Below are 24,158 nucleotides of genomic sequence, written 5' to 3'. Positions count from 1 at the left end.
GAAGGCATACTGAACCAGCATGGCTACCACAGCATCTTGCAGCGGCATGCTATTCCATCCAGTTTGCGTTTAGTTGGACCATCATTTATTTTTCAACAGGACAATGACCCCAAACACACCTCCAGGCTGTGTAAGGGCTATTTGACCAAGAAGGAGAATGATGGGGTGCTGCGCCAGGTGACTACCTCTTGAAGCTCATCAAGAGAATGCCAAGAGTGTGCCAAGCAGTAATCAAAGCAAAAGGTGGCTACTTTGAAGAACCTAGAATATGAAATCTATTTTCAGTTGTTTCACCCTTTTTTGTTATGTATAATTCCACATGTGTTACTTCATAGTTTTGATGCCTTCAGTGTGAATCTACAATTTTCATAGTCATGAAAATAAAGAAAATTCTTTGAATGAGAAGGTGTGTCCAAACTTTTGGTCTGTACTGTGTATATATATATATATAAATATATATACAGTTGTGTTCAAAATTATTCAACCCCCCAATGCTGTAAAGGGTTTTAGGGAATTTAGTGTACATTTGTAATTGTATTCAGAATGAAATCCTACAAGGACTTCTTAAAGAACCATATGCAACTAAAATGACATCAATTGGTTTTGTAATACAGTAGTAAATGTTTATTTTGTGAATTCTTCATTTACACAATTATTCAACCCCTTAAAGACTACCACTCTGAAGAACAGAGGTTCATTGAAGTGTATTCAATCAGGTATTGAAAACACCTGTGGATGTCAGGGAGCAGCAATAAAGCCTAATAAGCATTAATTAGGCAGCTTTAAAATGACTGTGATACTCAGCTCCTTCTAGACATTTACTGGTGTGGTTACAAACATGGTGAAGTCAAGAGAATGGTCCAGGAAGACAAGAGAAGAGGTGATTACTCTTCACAGGAAGGGCAATGGCTATAAGAATATTGAAAATATGTTAAACATACCAAAAGACACCATAGGAAGCATCATTCGCAAATTCAAGGCAAAGGGCACTGTTGAAACGCTACCTGGTCGTGGCAGAAAGAAGATGCTGACTTCGACTGCTGTGCGCTACCTGAAGCGTAGAGTGGAGAAAAGTTCCCGTGTGACTGCTGAGGAACTGAGAAAAGATTTGTCAGATGTGGGTACTGAAGTTTCTGCTCAGACAAAACGGCGCACACTGCGTAATGAAGGCCTCCATGCCAGAACTCCCAGGTGCACCCCCTTGCTGTCTCCAAAGAATAAGAAGAGTCGACTGCAGTATGCAAAAAGTCATGTGGACAAACCACAGAAGTTTTGGGATTGTGTTCTGTGGACTGATGAAACTGTTTGGGCCCATGGATCAACGCTATGTTTGGAGGAGGAAGAACAAGGCCTATGATGAAAAGAACACCTTGCCCACTGTGAAGCATGGCAGGGGTTCAATCACGCTTTGGGGCTGTTTTGCTTCTGCAGGTACAGGGAAGCTTCAGCGTGTGCAAGGTACCATGAATTCTCTTCAGTACCAGGAGATATTGGATGACAATGTGATTCAGTCCGTCACAAACCTGAGGCTTGGGAGACGTTGGACCTTTCAACAGGACAATGTTCCCAAGCATACCTCCAAGTCCACTAGAGCATGGTTGCAGATAAAAGGCTGGAACATTTTGGAGTGGCCATCGCAGTCACCAGACTTAAATCCGATTGAGAACCTCTGGTGGGACTTAAAGAAAGCAGTTGCAGTGCGCAAGCCTAAGAATGTGACTGAACTGGAGGCTTTTGCCCATGACGAATGGGCGAAGATACCCGTAGATCACTGCAAGACACTTGTGTCAAGCTATGCTTCACGTTTAAAAGCTGTTATAACTGTAAAAGGATGTTGTACTAAGTACTAAGATTGAATGTCACTTGGGGGTTGAATAAAACTGATAATGATGTGAGCACAGAAAAGACATTTGTGGTTATTTCATTATAAATGTTATGTTATATTTGTCTGACCTACACGTGCCTCTTTGATTTAATTGTAAGCAGGATGACTGAATGATCAAAATCAATGTCAAACTGGCCAAAACAATCAATTTCAGTGGGGGTTGAATAATTTTGAATACAACTGTATATATATATATATATATATATATATATATATATATATATATATATATATATATAATATCGGCGTATCTTGCTTTCTGAATACAGAACGAAGATACGCCGGCGCAGCTTTGAATTTACGCGGCGTATCAATAGATACGCTGGCGTAAATTCTTTCTGAATCTAGCCCTTTATCTTTATAGACTTTCAATCTTTCTGTTATATATTTCCACATGACATGCTCTTTCCACACCAGTCATTCTCCAAGGGTCTTTCTTTAGAATAGTGTCTGCATGAGTGACTACATGAGAAATTCTCTTGGACAGTTTTACCAGGTCATCTTCTTCACATGGCAGGCAGTCCTGAGGGCAATTTCTCTCTCTAGGACATTTTTACCAGACTTTTGTCTTTACATGTCAGGCCCTTTCAGGAGAACTGTTTTTCAAGCAGTGTTCATTTCGTTGATGAAATTTTTTTTGTCAGCGGCATGTTTACAGCGACAAAAATTAATGAAAATATAATTCGTATTAGGCCAATTGAGGAAAACTATAATGAAAATCAATTACAACTTTCTTCAACGAAATAAAACAGAATGAAAATGTAAGGGAGGGACCTTTACCCACCTGAACTTCTGCTTTCCTCGGAGCCCAGCCTGTCTGATAAAGCTTCAGTCCCCTGACTCTGCCGTTTCTCAATGGGATCATGCTGTCCCTGATGGCTCCCGCACACCAGCGCGGGAGTGACATCATCGAGGCTCCAGACAGTTACAGTGCCGGAGCCGCAATACAAGGAAGTGAGATGGTGGTGATGAAGGAGAGAAACGAGGGCCGCTGCGGGGGCTTCGATCTCAGGAAAGTAATTCATAATGAGCTAGTATGCTATGCATACTAGCTCATTATGCCTTTGTCTTTCAGGTTGTATTTTTTCTATTTTTTTTAGTTTGTTTTGGCTTAACTTCCTCTTTAATTAATGCATTACAATTTAACTAAACGTAATCGATTTTAATCTGCAAAAATATACTTTAGTCAACTGAAATATGACTAAAACAATTCAGATGACTAAAATACGGTAAAATTTGACATCAATATTAATACTGTTTGCAAGGCATGTTTTCAACACTGCGGTTTCTTTCAGTAGATCCTTTGGGCCAGATTCACAGAAGAAGTACGCCGGAGTATCTACTGATACTCCGGCGCACTTTCAAATTTGCCGCGTCGTATCTTTAGTTTGAATCCTCAAACCAAGATACGACGGCTTCTGGCTTCGATCCGACAGGCGTACGGCTTTGTACGCCTTCGGATCGTAGGTGCAATACTTCGGCGCCCGCTGGGTGGAGTTTGCGTCGTTTTCCGTGTCGGGTATGCTAATTAGCTTTTTCCGGCGATCTACAAAGGTACGGGCGGCCGTCGCATTCTCTTACGTCGTCACTAGTCGGCTTTTCCCGGCGTATAGTTAAAGCTGCTATTTCTTGGCCTTTATTTAGACTTGCCATGTTAAAGTATGACCGTCGTTCCCGCGTCGAATTTTAAATTTTAATTTTTTTTGCGTAAGTCGTCCGTGAATAGGAAAGGACGTAACTCACGTCGACGTTCAAAAAATTACGTCGGTGCGACGTCATTTCGTGCAAAGCACGGCGTGAAATTTCAAAACGGAGCATGCGCAGTACGTTCGGCGCGGGAACGCGCCTAATTTAAATGATCCACGCCTCATTTGAATTAGGCGGGCTTGCGCCGGAGGGATTTACGCTACGCCGCTGCAAATTTACAGGCAAGTGCTTAGTGAATCAAGCACTTGCCCGTAAAACTTGCGACGGTGTAACGTAAATGCAATACGTTACGCCGCTGCAGATGTCTCTGAATCTGGCCCTTTATTTTGAAGACCATTATTTCATAATGGAGCTTATTTGTACATTTTTGAGCATCCTGGATATTTTATGCAAAGAAAAAGTCAATGTGATATGGATGGTTTTATTAACAAAATAGCTATCTTTTGATATTTGATCAGGATAATTTGTTTCTTATAATAGTAGGATTAGGTTTACTTTAATGGTTAGGTATAGGAGTGTAGCTCAAACAAAGAAGAAAAAGTCTGCACAATCACATCCAATTACTGGATGCGGGGGAGGACGGGGCAGGGGGGAATTTATCCTCCAAGTCAGCACAGATAATATGTGTTGGACTGGGGGTCCTGAGTGCATTCAGACACCGCAATCAGAGTGAGAGCTACAGTTAGAGACAGCAGGTGATCATTGTACTGTATATACTATCTGCTCCCTGGTCACAAATTATTACAGCAAGAGCAAGACTTTTTTTCTTACTTTCTTTATGGAATTAATGATGTCCTAATAAATGGTCTCTCATTGCCTTTCAAATTATTTGACTTGAAGAGATAAAAAAGTCTAGGCCTAGGGCCTTTGCATTTCTATTGTGGAACAGGAAAACCAGGGTTTGCAAAGCAATTGGGGATAATAGAAAAGCTACATGAACACCAACACAGCCAATGCAGCTACAAACACTCAGAACTAGGGATGAGCTTCGAATTCGGGTCGAACATGAGTTCGACTTAAACATCGGCTGTTCGATCATTCAACGAAGATCGAACTGCGTCATTGTAGTGCATTGCTAACCTATATAATGCTCATACATCTTGGGGGGGGGGGGCGCAGTTTGGCATGCCACCCTGGGCTCTAGATGACCTTGTCCTGGCACTGATGCAGCGGATTAGTCTGAAAAAAATAAAACCAATGCAGCCACCATATCTAAGGACTGTAAGCTGTTATATAATACAATTTTGGTTTTGGATATGCAGGAAATTGCAACACCATGAACAGGTACAAGAGATTATAGATTATAATCTTATTTTTGGTGTTACAGTGAAATGTTTGCTAAAGGAGCCAATGTTTACTTCATGTTGGTAAATACACTACATGGACCCCAGATCAATGTTGATCGAGGTGAACACTAATTGTGTAGACCCTATTGTAGCCTACTGATGCACCGGTGACCTTCAGCTTTAGCGCTTCAAACAGGGCCACTAAGGCAGTACAGCCAGCCCTCCTGTACTGGGCACACAGGGGTATGTTTCAAGATGCAGAGCAGGGGAAGGGGCCGTTAAACATGTCATTTACTGGCCCCTTCCTTTCCTGAACGAGCGCCGTTCGGTAGAAGTAAAGATCTCACCTGCGATCCGCTGCAGGGAAAAAGCTCTTGGTGCCCCCTGTTTGTTTATGTATGTCACTGCAGCCACATTGTCGATACAAACCTGGAGGTGGTGTCCCCCCAGAAGCGCTTGAAAAAGCCTCCAATGCCTTTTGAATAGCTAGCAGCTCCCTCTGATTTGAGGCCAGCCTGGCTTCCTATGGTGTCCAGACTCCTTGACCCAGGGTCGCCCAAAGGGGCACCCCAGCCGAGGGCACTGGCATCGGTTGTAAGAATCAGTGACCTTGGCCTGATCCAAAGAAGATGGGGTAGGCTCGCCACCACCATATCGACCGATTGACCCTGGCCATTAAGCGAATAGGCAGGTCCAGTATATTCGGGCTGCCGTTCCAATATCGAAGAAGGAGTTTCTGCAGAGGACGCTGATGAAATCGTCCCAAGGTACTGCCGGGAAACTTGATGTCATAAGGCCGATTCCCCTTATGAATTCCTGATTGAAACTTCCCAATTGGTCTGCAATGGTGCCACTGCCTGATCTATCCTCTAAATCTTCTCCTCTTGAAGAAGATTCTTCTTCTCTATCGAGGAGATTATGTAGCCTAAGTATACTACCTCCTGAGAGGGGACAAGATGGGACTGGTCTCTGTTGATTAGTCAATCTAGGGACTGTAAAAAACCCTGCGACTTTTGCAGATCCATCACCAGCTGCTGAGAAGACCTGTCGATAAAAAGAAGGTTGTTCAGGTATAGAATGACAGTGACGGGCATCATCCGCAGTGGATAGCCTTCGGCCATACTGCTCTCCTGGCGGAATTAACCAGCGCAGATGATCTGGCTGCCAATTTGACTGACTCTGCTGAGGCACCAACAAGGAATCCAACTGCCTTAAAAAGCAATGGAAGTGATTTTAGCAATTGCTATCTGGATGTGTCTTCAGAAATATGTGATTGTAACTGTGCTAACCAGTAGTCCAAGCTCCCAGCAATACAGGTGGCCGCTAAATCTGTCTTCAAACTAATTGAAGTGGCATCCCAGGCCCTGCGCAGTAGCACATGTCCTCTTTTATCCATTGGGTCCCTCAGTGATCCCAAATCGTCAAAAGCCAGGTCTATATTTTTCAAAATCTTAACAAGCGGAGCATCTAACTTGGGAATCTTATTCCAAGGATGGGCCGCATCATCCTCAAAGGGAAACCTTCATTTGACGCTACCTGAGAAAAATGGTCTTCTTTTAAATACCCTGGACTTTTTAGCATTTTAACCACTTGTACATGAGGTCATGCTTAGAATATTATACCATCTCCTCCTCAATCTCCAGCAGCTCACCCGCATCGTCCAGTCTATACCTAGACCCCCTGAAAGAATCACCCTCTCTCTCTTCCTCTGACCCAGAGTCTACTTGAGAAGAGGTGTGTGACTTGGGACTCCCATCCCTGTTTTCGCCATCCTCCTCCTGGTCAGCATACTAGCTGCTCTAGTTAGGGCCACAGGAGGACCCTGCATCCTATCCATCAGGCTTTTAAAGGTGGAAGCAATCTCGTTCTTAACTGAGGAGATTTTGTGACATGCTGTCACTGATTTATCCATCACTAGGCTATTAACACATCCCGGGCAAAGAGGCTTCTCCAAGTAGAGCTCAAATTTACTGCACACTTCCTTCTTGGAGCCTGTGCCTGAGCCTGGCTGGGGGAGGCCCTGTCAGGTAGGCTGTATGGGGCCCCATGATTTCTAACAGCAGCCCCGACTCCAAGGCATCTTTGGGCCAGGCATCTAAGGTAAAGATACTGAGACATTCACCTTGGGCCACAAGCTGACAAAGAATGTCCGTCATCCACAATTCATATCAGTTTTTTTTTCAATGTTTTTTGTACGAATCTATAAACTTAAAGCAGAACCCCAGTCATGTTTCCATCTATTAAATCCTCTGCCCTTGTTGTTTTAACTTTGGATAGTAAAAATATTTTTTTGCCAGTAAATAACTTATACAGCGCACTTCTTGTTTTTTCTCCGCTAAAAAGCCTAGGCTTATGACATCATGCACAGCTCTCTGTGCATGATGTCCAACTTTGGGATTGAAAACCTATACTAGCATGCAAAATAATGATAAACTCCTTTCTTGTGACTAATTCGCTGCTCTCACAAAGCACATGTTTCTTTTGTGTTGCTCTCTCATATAAAATGTGTTAATTTTAGTGTCTGCTTTTAGTAATTATTGTATGTTTATGATCACCATAGTATAGCACTTTGTATATAATAGGGCTTTTAAATAACATAGCAAGCATAATAATTATGGTGATTTACAAATAGGCATGTAAGGTTTATTTGAAGAAATGTTGCTTAAAAATTTAACGGAAACATTCATACAATACTAATGCTGCATCTGACATTGCTGTCTTCGATGTAGTAATTGGCCGGCAGTAACCTGAAGCTGTACAGTTATCCTAATTATGTGCTATGGCCCAGAAATAGTTTTCCGTAACAGTACTAGCGAGTCTGTCATCAGACCTTCGTTAAAATGTATTGGTGGGAGTCATGACCCATTTCGTGTAGATTTTGCTTGTTATAGCAGAGCATTTTTTCCACTACTCTACCAGAAAACATCAAATAGTATAACAACATCTTGCTTTACAACTATTTTCATTGTAATGACGACTCAAAAATGCCTAATAGTAAAAAAAAACATTGTTTTTTTTCCCCCAAAGTTGTCAGTCTTTTTTGGTTCATAGCACAAAAAATAACAACTGCAAATGTGATCAAATGCCACCAAAATAAAGTTCTATTTGTGGAAAAAAAAGGGACATGCATTTTATTTGGGTACAGCGTACACGCAATTGTCAGTTAAAGTAACGTAGTGCCGTATCATAAAAAATTAAGGGGGTACATTTTCCGGAGGTCAAGTAGTTAAGCACTTCAGCCCCGGTAGGATTTACCCCCTTAAGGACCAGGCCATTTTTTGCGCTACGGCACTGCGTCAATTTAACTGACATCTGTGCGGTCGTGCGACATTGTACCCAAACAAAATTTATGTCCTTTTTTTCCTCTTAAATAGAGCTTTCTTTTCTTTTGCTGGTATTTGATCACCTCTGTGGTTTAACTTTTTTGCGCTATAAGCAAAAAAATAAAAAATTACAAAGTTAAAAAAGAAAACCGATTTTTTTACTTTCTGCAATAATACATATACAATTTTTTTTAAAAAACACAAATTTTTTCATCAGTTTAGGCCAATATGTATTCTTCTACATATTTTTGGTAAAAAAAATCCCAATAAGCGTTTTATTTATTGGTTTGCGCAAAAGTTCTAGCGTCTACAAAATATTGTTTTTATTGGTAATGTCGGCAATCTTTTATTTTTAACAGGACAAATCTGACCCTAAGTGACACTTTTTGGGGACCAGTGACACCAATACAGTGATAAGTGCTAAAAAAAATGCACTGATCAATGTATAAATGACAATGGCAGGGAAGGGGTTAACACTAGGGGGCAACCAAAGGTTAATTGTACTCCCTGGTTATGTTCTAACTGTGTGAGGGATGGGCACACTGGGACAACACAGAGATCGCTGTTCCTGATTACTTGGAACAACAGATCTCCATGTTGTCCCCTGTCAGAACAGGGATCCGCCTTGTCTACATAGATCGCGGGTTGCCAGCAGACATCGAGTTCGAGGGACCCACGTGTACACACCCACAGTATCCCATGCACAAAACAACATACAGGTACGCCGTTTCGAACAGCCAGGCCGCTGTATATGTGCAGTGTGCGGTCAGGAAGTGGTTAAAGCAAAAGATAAAAAAATGATATATATATATTTTTATATCTTTTGCTTTTAAAGGTAAAGAAGAGATTTGGGGTCTTTTTGACCCCAGATCTCTCTATAAAGAGGGCCTGTCATCCTTATTTATATTACAAGGATTGTTTACATTCCTTGTAACAGGAATAAAAGTGATCAACATTTTTTTAAAGGAACAGTGTAAAAATAAAAAGTAAAATAAATAAGAAAGATTTTTTTTAAAGCGCCCCCATCCCTCACGCGCAGAAGCAAACGCATACATAAGTCGCGCACACATATGTAAACAGTATTCGCACCATAGATATGAGGTATCACTGCGAACGTTAGAGCAAGAGCAATAATTTAAGCTCTAGATATCCTCTGTATCTCTAAAGGGGTCACCTGTAAAAGCATTTAAAGCATTGCCCATAGAGATTTCTAGATTTCTAAGTGCCGTAGTTTGTCGCCATTCCACGGACATGTGCAATTTTAAAGCGTGACATGTTAGGTATCCATTTACTCGGCTTAACATCTTTTACATTTTACAAAAAAATTGGGGTATATCTTGTGTATTGTTTTTTAATTCATTAAAGTGATTTTTTTCCCCCAAGAAAATGTGTTTGCTAAACCGCTGTGCAAATACCATGTCAAAAAAACAATCTTGCAACAATCGCCATTTTATTCCCTAGGGACTCTTCTAAAAAAAAACATCAGTATCTCACAAAAGTATCACAGTCCCGCTATAAGTCGCTGATTGCCCCCCACTACTAGTCATAAATAAATAATTAAATAAAAATATCCCATAGTTTGTAGACGCTATAACTTTTGCGCAAACCAATCAATATAGACTTATTGGATTTTTTTTTTACCAAAAATATGTAGCAGAATACATATTGGCCTAAATTTATGAAGAAATTTGATTATTTCAATTTTTTTATTGGATATGTTTTATAGCAGAAAGTAAAAAAATGTAGAAAAAGGCATTTCTTTTTAAGTGTATTAGTGCTGCTATGGCCATCTATGGCATTAAGGGTGCGGTCTATGGATGTCTTTTGTTTGGGGTATATGTTGCGGGTAGGGGTGCATTTTAACTACACGTTCAAGAATTCCTGTGTAGCGCCATGCTCCTGTTGAGTAGGCGCTATTTGTAAATTTAGTTATCTGAGCTGTAGTTTAGCGCAGAATTTTATGCCAAATTATGGGTCTCTGTTCCAGCTCGGCTGCATTGCACATCTTCCACCTGACTGTGGGTGTCGCTGTGTCGCTGTCACCAGGAGTCAAGGTCTGACTCGACGGCAGGGACTTTTGAACGAGCTTCGCACCGGCTGCTAGGTCAGTGAGAGAGGCCTATCCGGTGGTTGCTGAATCCAGTGTGGAAATGTTTTTTGTCCTCTGGATCCAAGATCATACCCGTAATCTGCAAAGCAAGGTACCTGAAACCTTCCTGGTCCCTATGTGATTGCGGATGTCAGCGGATAAACATCCGCTGACACCCGTAATCACCACCCTAAGCAAACATCCGATTTTGCAGACGCATCACGGCCCCCCGGCGTTGTGGCCTACCTGGCTGGGGTGTGCGTGCGGCGTGGTGTTTTTGGTCCTGGGACAGCGACAGGGACCCAGTGAGCGACTGGGTTCCCACCTTTGAGGATCCCAAGCTGTATTTGCTGTTTGGTGGAGAGTCCATCTGAGGAGTGCCATTGAGAGGCTGGCGATCCAAAAGGGCCTTGACAAACCACCGGGGATCAAGGTAGCCGGACACTGAAGGATTGATCACCTGTCAGTGAGTACCTGGGCAAAAAGTTGAAGGATATCCAGGCATAACTAATCTAAGAAGGATTATCTCTGTAACTACCAAATCAGAGAGGGCCTGTGGCAGAGGTGTCTCTCTGAAGTTCACCAAGGAGGGTCTGTGACAGGGACTTTTCCTCAAGTTCAAGTTCACCAAGGAGTGTCTGTGGCAGAGACTTTATGCTACAAACGTTCGAGTGATACTCCGGCTGCCAGGTCAGTGAGAGAGGCCTGTCCGGGTACACTAAACCCACTGCGGCAGGAGTGGCGCAGAGAAAGTGTTACGCTTGGGAGCAGGACTGTTTCCCTACCATTACGCCTAAATCTGCTGTTCTCTTTCTTCTTCAACTTTACTTTCCTCACTACATGTTTATTGTTTTTACCCGGCTGGATAATAAAGAGCACAGCAAAGAACACCTGTTGTGGATATTCCTTTACTTCTACCAAATGCAATACGCATTATTCACCCCTAGGAATTCGGAGGAGCCATGAGGTAAATGTGCCACCCAAAACAACCAGCAGCTCCTCCAGGGGTAATGCTACACCTGTATAGTCAAATGAAATGTCCTAACTGTTTTAATAAACTGAATTCGGGTCTGTCATAGTATTTTTGCAGTTTAATTGATTTCATAGGATAGAAGAAGATAGATTTCATAGACAAGCACTTAAGCACTGAGACCACAGGTCAAGCAGCTCTCTTATTGAAGTAGCTCTGGTACACCTCTGTCTATAGAGTAGAATGACATTTAGAGGATTAGCGGTTAGGCTTGAGTCCCCTGCAATAGAAAGGTTAGTGTGTGGGATGGTTAAAATGACATTTTATCTATTCTTCATTTAAATGCCAGCCTTTAAAAGTAATTATAAGACCAGAGTGTTGTACACTAGAATAATGTATTGACCTGGGTCACCATGCAAGCCAGCTCGTAATGATTTTTTTACATTGTTAATACTCACTTGCTCATGTAGAGTATCAGTGTATATTTACAGGAAGACTTTATTTTCATCAGCCTGTGTATTCTAACAGAAAAAAAAAAAATTGTCACTAGATAGCCAGCACAAGAAAATCATCTGATTTGGTGCTTTTACTGTCCTGAGATCCTGATATTAGACACACTGGCCCGGATTCAGATACATTATCGTATCTATCGGCGGGCGTAGCGTATCTCAGATACACTACGCCGCCGTAACTTAGGGCGTAAGTTCCGTATTCAGAAAGAACTTGCGCCCTAAGTTATGGCGGCGTAGTGTAAATGTGTCGGGGTAAGCCCGCCTAATTCAAATGTGGATGATGTGGGCGTGTTTATTTTAAATGACTTGTGACCCCACGTAATTGACGTTTCTTACGAACGGCGTGAACGTTTCCAAGTGCGCATGCTCCAAATTACGCCGCAAACTGTCAATGCTTTCAATGTGAACGTAACTTACGTACAGCCCTATTCGCGAACGACTTACCCAACCAAAGTAAAATACGACGCTGTTCGTTCGTTTCCGACGTCCATACCTAACATGACTTACCCCTGCTTTATTAGGGGTAACTTTACGCCGGAAAAAGCCTTACGTAAACGATGTAAAAAAATGCGCCGGCGTACGTACGTTTGTGAATCGGCGTATCTACCTAATTTGCATATTCCTCGCGGAAATCTACGGAAGCGCCACCTAGCGGCCAGCGTAAATATGCAACTAAGATACAACGGCGTAAGAGGCTTACGGCAGTCGGATCTTACCAAAATTCCGGCGTATCTTGTTTTCTGAATACAGAAAAAAGATACGCCGGCGCATCCTAGAAGTTACGCGGCGTATCAATAGATACGCCAGCGTAACTTCGTTCTGAATCCGGGCCATAACTAAGGCCCTGTTCACACTGGTACGACACAAAAGTCGCACAACTTACGATCTGACTTTGCCCTGCGACTTCGGATCTGACTTCTATGCGACTTTAATGAACAGTATCCGATTCAACTTTGAGATGAGTCTTTTTTATGCCAAATTTACACAAAAAAACGGTGTGAGGCCCCCAAAAATCCATACCAGACCCTTATTCGAGCATGCAACCCGGCAGGCCAGGAAACCATACCAGGCCACATGCCCTCAACATGGGGGGGTGCTTTGGGGCAGGGGGGCAGGATTCCACCACATTTCAAGGCAGGGATGCTGAAAGTGCGGCAATCTTCACCAGCCCACTATGCCTCACCTTGATCCCACATTGTGTACACATATGTAAAACTTCCCTCTCATGACCCACAGGCCAGGCTTAGACTGACCCTGGGCTGCAGCAGGCTTCAAGATGGAGACAGAGCCACAAGGTAAGGGACCAAGAAGCACAACGGTCTCACTACACCTTCAGGGTTGCCCTCCCCCTCAGCAGTGTGCCCATCTAACAAGGTTGCATGTGTTGTCTCACACCTTAGTGTGCACATACCCAGAAGGTAAATGGCTTTACTCCCAGTATTCATGCTGTAATACACCATAGTAAAGCCTTATACACACAATCAGATTTTCCGACGGGAATTGTGTGATGGCAGGCTGTTGTCGGAAAATCTGACCGTTTGTATGCTCCATAGGACAATTGTTGTTGAGAATATACCTCATTAGTTATTTTATGAAATCATGCAGTATTTAATTAGTGAAAACATGCGGTAATTTACTACTGGCAGAAGCCGGTGTCATTAACATAGACTGTAAATAGCTGGTTGTTAAGGAGCAGGTGACTGTTGGAGTCCTTAACAACCTGTAACTGTCATGGTTGTTAACCACTTCTTGCCCGGTCAATAGACAATTGACGACCGGGAAGTGGTTCTGTAATCCTGACTGGACGTCTATTGACGTCCAGCAGGATAACATGTCGGCGCGTGCGGCGATCGGTGGTGCGGGGTGTCAGTCTGACACCCTGCATCTTTGATCTCGGTAAAGAGCCTCCGGGGGAGGCTCTTTACCACGTGATCAGCCGTGTCCAATCACGGCTGATCACAATGTAAATAGAAAGAGCTGTTAATCGGCTCTTCCTCACTCGTGTCTGACAGACGCGAGTAGAGGAGAGCCGATCGGCGGCTCTCTTGACAGGGGGGGTAGCCCAGCAATGCCACCATCAGTGCCATCCCTCAGTGTCCATCAGTGCCACCTCTCAGTGACCATCCATGCCCATCAGTGCCCACCTATCAGTGCCCATCTGTGCCACCTATCAATGCCACCCATAAGTACCCATCAGTGCCACCCATAAGTACCCATCAGTGCCGCCTATGAGTGCCCATCAGTCCCGCACATACCTAGAAGGTAAATGGCTTTAACTCCCAGTATTCATGCTGTAATACACCATAGTAAAACCTTATACACACGAGTACCCATCAGTGCCGCATACCAGCGCCGCCTACCAATGCCCATCAGTGCCGCCTATAAGTGACCATCATCAGTGCCCATCAGTGCCACCTTTATCAGTGCCACCTCATTGGTGCCACCTTATCGGTGCCCATCAGTGCAGCCATATCAGTGCCCGTAATTGAGGAAGAAAATGTACTTATTTACAAAAAATGTACAGAAAAAATAAAACCGTATTTTTTTTTAAATGTCGATCTTTTTTTAGTTGTTGGGCAAAAAAAAAAAACGCAGAGGTGATCAAATACCACAAAAAGAAAGCTCTATTTGTGGGAACAAAATGATAAAAAAATTGTTTGGGTACAGTGTAGCATGACCACGCAATTATCATTCAAATTGCGACAGCGCTGAAAGCTGAAAATTGGCTTGGGCAGGAAGGTGCGTAAGTGCCTGGTATGGAAGTGGTTAAGGAACAGGCGAACGTCACATCCTTAACAACCAATGAGTCATCATCTGTCAGCGGGGTTCCCACAGCTGAATGTAAAAAAATAAATGAAAAAAAAAAAGCCTCCCCCCGTCCATACCAGGCCCTTGGGTCTGGAATAAATTTTGATGGGAATCCCCACGACTTGGCATGGAGTTTCCCAAAATGCATACCATACCATACCATACCAGGGCTTCGGGCTCTGCATTGGTTTTGATGTCATAACCTTAGACTGCCAGAGCAAAGTCGATAAGATGCATGCATGCTCGCAACATGCAGGAGGGAGAATCAAGTAAGTAAATCCTGCCGAGAAAACCGGTCGTCTGTATCCTTGCCTGTCCATGGTAAACCCGCGCATGCTAGATACGACTTTGACGCATGCGCGGTAGCATACAACGATGGTGTGGGGTGTAGCAAGATGGCGGCGACGGCATAGAATGTTATTGCCATTCAAAAAAAACGGTGGTTCTTTTGAATGGCCGTCTGTATGCACGGCTTGGCAAGCCAAGCTTGCCAGGAATCCCGTCAGGAAAATCAACGTTTTTTTCCCCGACGGGATTCTCGGCCATGTGTACAGGGCTTTAGTTGTGTAGCATGAGGCTGTATATTCTGCCTCATGTGAGCATATACCTATCTTCATGCAAATAGTTTTCTACAGCTGTGTTTTAGTCATTAAATGATTGTAATAGAAGTGTCTTTTCTGGAAGAAGATAGAGGCTAGGGGCCAGATCCACAAATGAGATACGACGGCGTATCTACTGATACGCCGTTGTATCTCTGTTTCTAACTATGCGACTGATTCATAGAATCAGTTACGCATAGCTAGCCCTAAGATCCGACAGGTGTAATTGAATTACACTGTCGGATCTTAAGGATGCAATTCTAGGCCGGCCGCTAGGTGGCGAGGCCATTGCGGCCGGCGTAGAGAATGCAAATGAAGACTTACGGTGATTCCCGAACGGCCCGTCGATCTAAATCTACGTAGTTTCCGTCGGGTTACGCCGCGTAAAAGTAGGGCTGAGCCCTAGTTCTCTTAAAGCGGAGGTTCACCCTTTAAAACATTTTTTTACATCACACAAAGTCGCGCCATCCTACCGACACAATGCCTGTGTTTTTTTTTTTTGTCAGCACATACCTCTTAATCCCGATTTTCACCTCACGGCGATCCCGCGGGAGTGGGCGTTCCCAAGCACTGCCTGTGATTGACAGGCTTCCGAACGGCGCATACTGCGCGTCACAGGTTGCCGACAGAACCTGAACGTCGGTGAGCAGGCGCCGTATAGAGCCGCACCGACGTTCGGGTTTTTCGGCAACCTGTGACGCGCAGTATGCGCCGTTCGGAAGCCTGTCAATCACAGGCAGTGCTTGGGAACGCCCACTCCCGCGGGATCGCCGTGAGGTGAAAATCGGGATTAAGAGGTATGTGCTGACAAAAAAAAAAAAACACCGGCATTGTGTCGGTAGGATGGCGCGACTTTGTGTGATGTCAAAAAATGTTTTAAAGGGTGAACCTCCGCTTTAAGCCATGTTAAGTATGGCCGTCGTTCCCGCGTCGAAATTCAAACATCAACGTCGTTTGCGTAAGACGTCCGTGAATGGCGCTGGACGCCATTTACGTTAACGTCCAAGCAAATGACGTCGGTGCGACGGCAGTTAGCGCAATGCACGTTGGGTAATTTACCCGACGGAGCTTGCGCAGTACGTCCGGCGCGGGAGCGCGCCTAATTTAAATGGGCCTCCCCTCATTCGATTGGGCCCGCCTTGCGCCGGACGGATTTAAGTTACACCGCTGCAAATTTCCAGGTAAGTGCTTTGTGGATCGGGCACTAACCTGGAAAAATTTGCGTTGGTGTAACTTAAATCGGGAAAGTTAAGTTGCGCCCGGGCTACGTGGATCTGGCCCTAGGTTCACACACATGCAGGTCGGGTAACACATGCTAATTGCACGTGTTCCCCAACCCGCAGGCAAAATGCGCTGCTCTTTAGCAGACCTGTGGGGGAGGCTGCAGAAGGGGAGCAGACGACAGACTATATGGGTTTTCAGAGGTTTTGCTATAAAATGCAATTTTACTTCTGCAGAAGTCGGATTTTCAGGTTCTCAGTCACCCCTACTCCCAAATCAGAAGATGAATGTGTTTGTGGTGCATAGAATGGCATGTCAAAAATGATGGGCTTTCAGAGACCCACTTCTGCCATCTTCCTGGGAGCCTGAACAGCTGTTATGTAGAAAGAACATATCGCTTTTTATTACTGCCTACTGTTAAGTCATTATTTAATCAGTAGCTTCCAACCTTCTCATGCTGTCAGGGCAGAGGCGGTTACAAGGTGATGTTGGCCATAGGCAATCTCTTGCAGATAATGGAGAAATGGGTTTCTTATATATAATTATATCTTAGTACAGGTTCTTTTTCATGATAGCATACATTTTAAAACGTAGTTCTTGCACTTTTGTAATGTTTGAAATAAACTAGTATGAGTTGAAATTTCTGTTTAAAAGATATAACTGCCATTTATGTTTTCTGTGTGTATCATAGGTGATCCTTTGCATTCTCACTTGGCAAAGAAAGCATTGTATTGTTTTAAACTAGAAAGTGTACAATTGAAATGCCTTTTGCCGAAACAGTGCAAAACACAGTAGAGCTCTCTTAGAACAGAAGGTATCCGAATGTCTGACTTAAAGCGGGAGTTCACCCAAAAATCAACTTTCTGCAGTTAGATCCAGCATACTGCTGACATCTGCAGTATGCTGGTCTTTTTTTTTTTTTTTGGTACTTATCGTTTTAGCAGTATTTCTTCTATGGCTCCTAGCGGGCATTACTTCCTGGTATAGGCGTTCCCGAAGACAAGCAAATTGATTGACAGCCTTCGATAGCGCGTCACGGCTTCCGAAAATACACATGAGTGACACTCTGCAATATACGGCGCCTGCGCAGTCAGCTCTACACGGCAGGCGCCGTAAACAGCCAAGTGTCACCTCGGCTATTTGCGGAAGCCGTGACGTGCTATCGAAGGCTGTCAATCAACTTGCTTGCCTTCGGGAACGCTCATTCCCCGCAGGATTCCCTGCTCGGAGCCATATAAGAAATACTGCTAAAACGATAAGTAACAAAAAAAAAAAGACCAGCATACTGCAGATGTTAGCAGTATGCTAGATCTAACTGCAGAAAGTTGATTTTTGGGTGAACTCCCGCTTTAAGGATTTAATACTCATTTTAGGACGGTAGACCCAGCCACAAATCATTCCTTTGTGTCCTTGGACCAACTGTGCTTTAATAACCACTAGCATGTAGCACAGATACAGCCAAATGGACAATTCTCAGTCGCCAGGTCGCCATGGTGACTGATAAAACCCTTTGGCGACCAGAACATTCTATTGTGTAGCCCGCTGGGACGCGAGCACTGAAATGCCAGGACTATTGTTATGTTGACATCCTGACCCTACCGATTAAAGTTGTGGGTTGTGTGGTTGCTCACTAGGGACTCTGCAACCCTGGGAGGCAATCGGCGAGTGAGGGGGAGGCTGTGGTCGGGGAGCAGGCAACAGACTATTTATGGATGCAAAATGTTCCCTTTTTTTCAGAAAAGGTTTACAAAATCTGGTGAGATCTAGGCCGTGATTCTCCAAACAGTTAGATTGTGCTTCAGATCCATTTGAGATTTAATCGGTCAGATCAACACAATTTACCATAAACTATGTAGTGTAAAGATTTGCCAGGATGGGTGTAATTTGAATGGACTGTTACTTTAAAGCAGGGGTCTTCAAACTACGGCCCTCCAGTTGTTCAGGAACTACAATTCCCATCATGCTCGGTCATGTCTGTGAATGTCAGAATCTTGCAATGCCTCATGGGATGTGTAGTTCCGCAACAGCTGGAGGGCCGTAGTTTGAAGATCCCTGCTTTAAAGCATACATAGATATAAGAAAATAACTCATTTATTCAATGTTTGCATTTAATAAAAATATGTGTATATGTATTTTAAAATGGTAACCCGAGCTGTTTTTGCACTAGCCTCCCACAATGCCCTGCACTTCAGCATACAGACTAGGTGAGGAAGGAGCAGTTCCGTTAACCAGTCAAGAGTTTTGTGAGTGGAGGAGAAAGCACAGAAATAATCTGCTGTTTCTTCACTATCCAAGCACAGCTTTGACCATGCAGCATCGCTTTGACTGCAGTGTAAACCGATAAATGGTCAGGACTATGACTAATATAGCCTGGGCTGGAAAAATCCTGGTCACCATTGGCAAATGGAAAAATCTTTCAACTGGGCCATTGAGAGCCAATGGGAGAAAAACAAAGTGTGCCAAAAGCAGAAGATGCAACGGATGGTAAATTTAATTAAAATCAGCCAAATGGCTACTCACACTTGTATAAAGATCAATAGGCATATAACAGTAATACTGTGGTCACTCAGTGGGTCCCTGGTGGATGGTGGTGTGTAGATATTAACAGGAGAGGAAAGGAACAACCGGTTGGACATCCGTCTTGTTCTCCTTGGAACCAGCATGGAACATACTCAGAGTCACATTGGAAGTGACGTCAGGAGATCAATAGCCATTTAGATCTGATGAAGAAGCGGATGCTTTGAAACGTTATCTCCATTTTTTGACGTCACTTCCGATATGACCACCGATACAAGTGTGTTCCATGCTGGTTCTGAGATGACAAGATGGCTGTCAGGCTGGTTGTTCCTATCCTCTCCTCTCCTGTTAACATCTACACACCACCATCCACCAGGGACCTGCTGAGTGACCACAGTATTATACTGTTATATGCCTACTGATCTTTATATTAGTGTGAGTAGTCATTTGGTTGATTTTAATTAAATATACCATTCTTTGCCTCTTCTGCTGCACTTAGTTTTTGGCTCACCTTATTTTTCTCCCATTGTTCTTCCAGAGTGCTTCACTCTAAGGCCGCGTACACACGATTGGTCTAAACCGATGAAAACGGACTGAAGTTCAGTTTCATCGGTCCAAACCGCCCGTGTGTACGCCCCATCGGTCTGTTGTCCTTTGGTCCAAAAAAAGAGAATTTGATTTAAAATCGAACCGATGGACGGCTGACCGATAGGTCAAAACCGATGGTTAGTACGCAAAAGCATCGGTTCAAAACCCGCGCATGCTCAGAATTAAGTCGACGCATGCTTGGAAGCATTGAACTTCGTTTTTTTCAGCACGTTGTGTGTTTTACGTCACCGCGTTCTGACCCGATCGGTTTTGAAAACTATGGTGTGTACGCACATCAGACCATCAGTCTGCTTCAGCGGACCATTCTCATCGGATGGACTCTTCGTGTGTACGCGGCCTTAAGGGAGCAGCCACTAATGCTGCATGTGTATACTTCCTGGACTTTATAGACTTTTAGTTGTGTTATCAGTGTGTTTCCTTACCCTCTCGTGCACCATTCTGTTTTTGTCTCATTGAGAGACGATGCTGGTGGGGAGGAAGACACTGAAATGCTAGGGCTATTGTTAGGTAAAGCCAGCACTAGTTGGGACCTTAGCAGCAATTATGACTGTTTTCACGGACAGTGTTGCACAAGCAAAGTACTGCCTGTATGTGAGAAAGGTGAACTTTACACTCACGCAATGCAGGCTGTCAATATAGCCACATAAGCTGCTAAGTTCTCATGCCATTCCAGCTTTACCCAACGATAGCCCCAGTGTTTGCCTACTAGCAAAAGTTATTAGTTAGTATATTGGGGAAAACCCTTTGCACAAATGCTCCCTCCACATTCTCAAACCAACATTTGTCAGCTCCAGAATCATGACTTGTCCGTGTTGTGAGAAACAGGCACAGCTACTAAAATGTAGATGCGCCATGGGAGCTTTTGTCACTTTCTGTTTATTGTCATTTATTGCCTAAATGTGTTCTGCTGGTAAAGTAATAGTCTCTTGTATTTTATTGTTCATTTAATTGTTAAAATAAAGTCTTTTCAAAATTAACAAAACAAATGTTTTCCTTTTTAATTCCTTTAAAATTCATGGTGCATGCAGTTTTGCATGCTGATATTTAAACATCTGGAAGTGATACAGCTGTACGTCAAACTAAATATATATATATATATATATATATATATATATATATATATATTTTTACATTTTGATGTATTTTACTCCCAGGTATATTAGGGTACTGGAGACATCCAGGGCCACACAGTCATTCCTGGGAGATCTTTTTTTTTTTTAATCAGAGATTTGTAAAATATTTAATGCTTTAATTTTGTGTCACTAATTCTATTTTCTGTATTTGTTTTAGGGAATATTTTTAGTGTACGACATAACAAGTGAGCGGTCCTACCAGCATATAATGAAATGGGCCAGTGATGTAGATGAGGTAATTATATTATCATTTACTTTAACTACCCAAATTCATTTATTAAAACTAAATAAACATATCCTTTGCTTAAAGTAACAGAATAACAATTTTTTTTTTCTGAACTAAACTATTCATTTCAGCATGAATTAAAAACCAAGTTTTTCCAACAAATATAGATCCTAAAGAATTAAAAGCATAGTATCCATATATTTTTTTACACCCTACTATGCTCCTAGAATATTTGTCAAACCTATATTTATAATAAATATGGCATATGCCCACACACAAATACAATGCAATTTTGAAGACAAAAGTACAATAATACACAATGTATACTTCTTAAAGTGGTTGTAATCCCTTACATATACCTAGTGAAGTGACTGGCCTCAGGTGATACACAGAAATGAAACAAATCCTCTTACATAAGTTGTACGTGTCTATTTATTGCCCTCTTTCCCCTGCATACATTCAAAGTGCAGAATTTACACAGGATCTCTCAGCTCTGAAAAGCAGGGGGTGGGAAGCTGAAGTTACATCAGTGAGGAGAGCTCTGAGAGCTGATTAGAGGAAAGGGACACTCCTGCCCCCTTCATACAGCACACAGAAACAGAGCTGAGGCCGTCAATTAGACTGTGCCCTCCCCTGTCACCATTTTTTTTTTTTGGTATCAGGAAAACTTGTCAGAAGCGGTGTTGTAAGTAACGGCGTTTAAATAAATGCCGTTACGCAACGATGGGCCTCCTGAGGGTAACGAGTAATCTACCAGATTACTCTTTCCCTCTCGGCAACGCCGTTCCCATTACTTGGGCGGCGTTACCGCAATTACTTCTACCGTAACTAGATGGCAGCAGACTGGGTGGCCACAGGCCTGAGCTGGCCTGTGATTGGATCACGGCGGGTCATGTGGCCACAGGCCTGAGCTGGCCTGTGATTGGGTCACGGCGGGTCATGTGGCCACAGGCCTGAACTGGCCTGTCTGTGATCACGGGTGGCGCATGCATGCGCCTGGAGTCTCACGCCCGCCTGAAACTTTCTGAGAGCTCACCCGCCGATGCCACCATCACCCGCCGATGCCACCGTCACCCGCCGGTCCGGATCAACTTCAGTAAGAGCAGGTGAGGACCGGTGACCGTTGTGGAAGTGTCTGGGACTGGGGGGAGGGGGCAGTGGAGAGTAGTCAACGCTATGTGGCCATGGGAACATGTAAAATTGTAAATATGCAACACCAAACCAGTGGCAGTGGCTCCAAATGGGGCGCAGGGGTGCCGTTCCCTAATGCATGGGCCAGGCCCCTAATCTCCATGCAGGGCGCCGGATGCATGGATTTTAATGGGGTTTGTTTTATTTTGTTTTTCTGAAGCACGTGATTAGAGCCTGATGTTTGTTTGTTGCCCCCCCCAAATGGAGCACCAGCCTCCACTGGTCCAAACTCTTTGTTTTAACTGTTTAACATTAAACTAAACTGCCTATACAGTAAAACCTAGGCTTGAGAGTAACTTGGTTTGAGAGCGTTTTGTAAGACAAGCTAATTTTTTTTTATAAACTTGGAGTTGATACACAATCGACGTCTTGATTTAAGAGTAGCGTCATGTTACAACTGAGTATAAAAGAGAAGAGAAGCGCCTCTAAGTGTAGCCATATGGTTACATTTAATGAAGGTGCAACATTTAGAAACTCACATGGTTGTGGATTAAAACAGGCACATCTAAGTATGCAGGTATCCAGGGTAAAGCTGTCCACATAGACCAACCTTCTCACTGCCACTTTCAGTGACCAGTATGAGAGAGTGAGAGCGATAATACCAAATTTAACACACCTGCTCCTTGTAACACTAAGGAGTCACATGACACCGGCAAGGGAAAATGTCTAATTGGGCCCAATTTGGACATTTTCACTTAGGGGTGTACTCACTCTTGTTGCCAGTGGTTTAGACATTAATGGCTGTGTGTTGGTTATTTTGAGGGGACAGCAAATTTACACTGTTATACAAGCTGTACACTCACTACTTTACATTGTAGCAAAATTGTATTTCTTCAGTGTTGTCACATGAAAAGATATAATATTTAAAAAAATCAGAGAGCTGTACTCATTTTTGTGAGATACAGTATTTCTAGACGAATCAGGGTTTTGTCTATAACTCTGAATCTTAAAGTGACACAATTTTTGTTTTGTATTTAAGTATGTATTCTTAACTCAAAAAGTACCTTATATTGCGCTCAGCCTCCTTCAAATCCCTTAATTTATTTTTTTGTTGCTGTGATCTGACTTCCTGTTAGAGGGTGACTACATTTGTTTTCCATAGTCCCACTGCATGTAGGCTTGGAGTGAGCACATGACCTGATGATCACACTTAGGGGATGACCTTCATCCCCTCATGGTGGTGCCCTGCTGATTGGTGTGACCAATCAAAGAGACATCATGGCTCTCAACAGACCCTTGACGTATGCATTCTAGCTGCTTGCAAACAGAGATCATGGACCAAGCCCCAATTTTATAACCATACGTGAAAACTGACCTGTAATACCAGATTTTCATGCTGTTGCGGGGTCATTGTCAGAATCAGTGTAATCCCTGTAATGTCCAGGAATGTTTGTAAGCATGATGCGATGGGGGCAGTGAGCACAGTAGCTGCCCATTAGGAAGTTCTGATATTGGCATGTTTCCTTCCCCAAATGGCTAGAGTTATAGAATGTCTGATTGGATTACATGAATGAGAATATGGGAGACCACAGCTATTTCACTTGCTGTGCATCGCTGTAGCATGTTTAAAAATGTTTTTTGGCACATGATATCTGCATTCAGAAGGGAAAGAAAAGTAGTGCCCCAAACTGCACTTGTGCTGCCACTACGTTAGGTACCAGTGTCCCCTCAACAGAATTTAGGTGAACAGACAGCCGGAGGTGTAGCGAGGGTATCGGGGTAAGGGGAGGATAATGCCTGGGGTAATGGTGTAAGGATGGTGACAGGAGATGGTGGAGGAACAGTCCATAGCCACTTGAGGAAAAATAAAGTATTGGTGCTATTGGGCTAAGAGAGGGTGAGTCTAGCCTATAGCCTATAAAACAGTATTTATTTGTATCTTACTCTAGACTCCAGACCTATCTTTTAAGCCTTTCCCATTAAAGTGTAATTTGCCCTCACCCACTATTTACCATTACTGTTACATTTGGCTCCCACTATTTTTGTGGGATTTCTCACAAATTTTACAGTATGAAGACCACAGTAGGGGGAGTGAACCTTGCTAAATGACATAGCTGCCAGCTCCTCTAGGAAGAGCTCACT

General features: G+C 43.3%; 1 protein-coding gene across 1 annotated transcript in view; it reads left to right on the top strand.

The window, feature by feature from the left end:
* Nucleotides 1-24,158, top strand: part of RAB15 (RAB15, member RAS oncogene family) — a 124,431-nt gene that overhangs the window by 63,877 nt on the left and 36,396 nt on the right. The window contains exon 4 of the mRNA XM_040333609.1: nucleotides 20,817-20,894. Coding sequence (XP_040189543.1) covers nucleotides 20,817-20,894 — 78 coding nt within the window. The remainder of the gene's footprint in view (nucleotides 1-20,816; nucleotides 20,895-24,158) is intronic.

This window comes from Rana temporaria, chromosome 13, assembly GCF_905171775.1.
Source record: "Rana temporaria chromosome 13, aRanTem1.1, whole genome shotgun sequence".
NCBI classification, from domain to species: Eukaryota; Metazoa; Chordata; class Amphibia; order Anura; family Ranidae; genus Rana; species Rana temporaria.
This window is presented reverse-complemented; position numbering and strand designations above follow the sequence as displayed.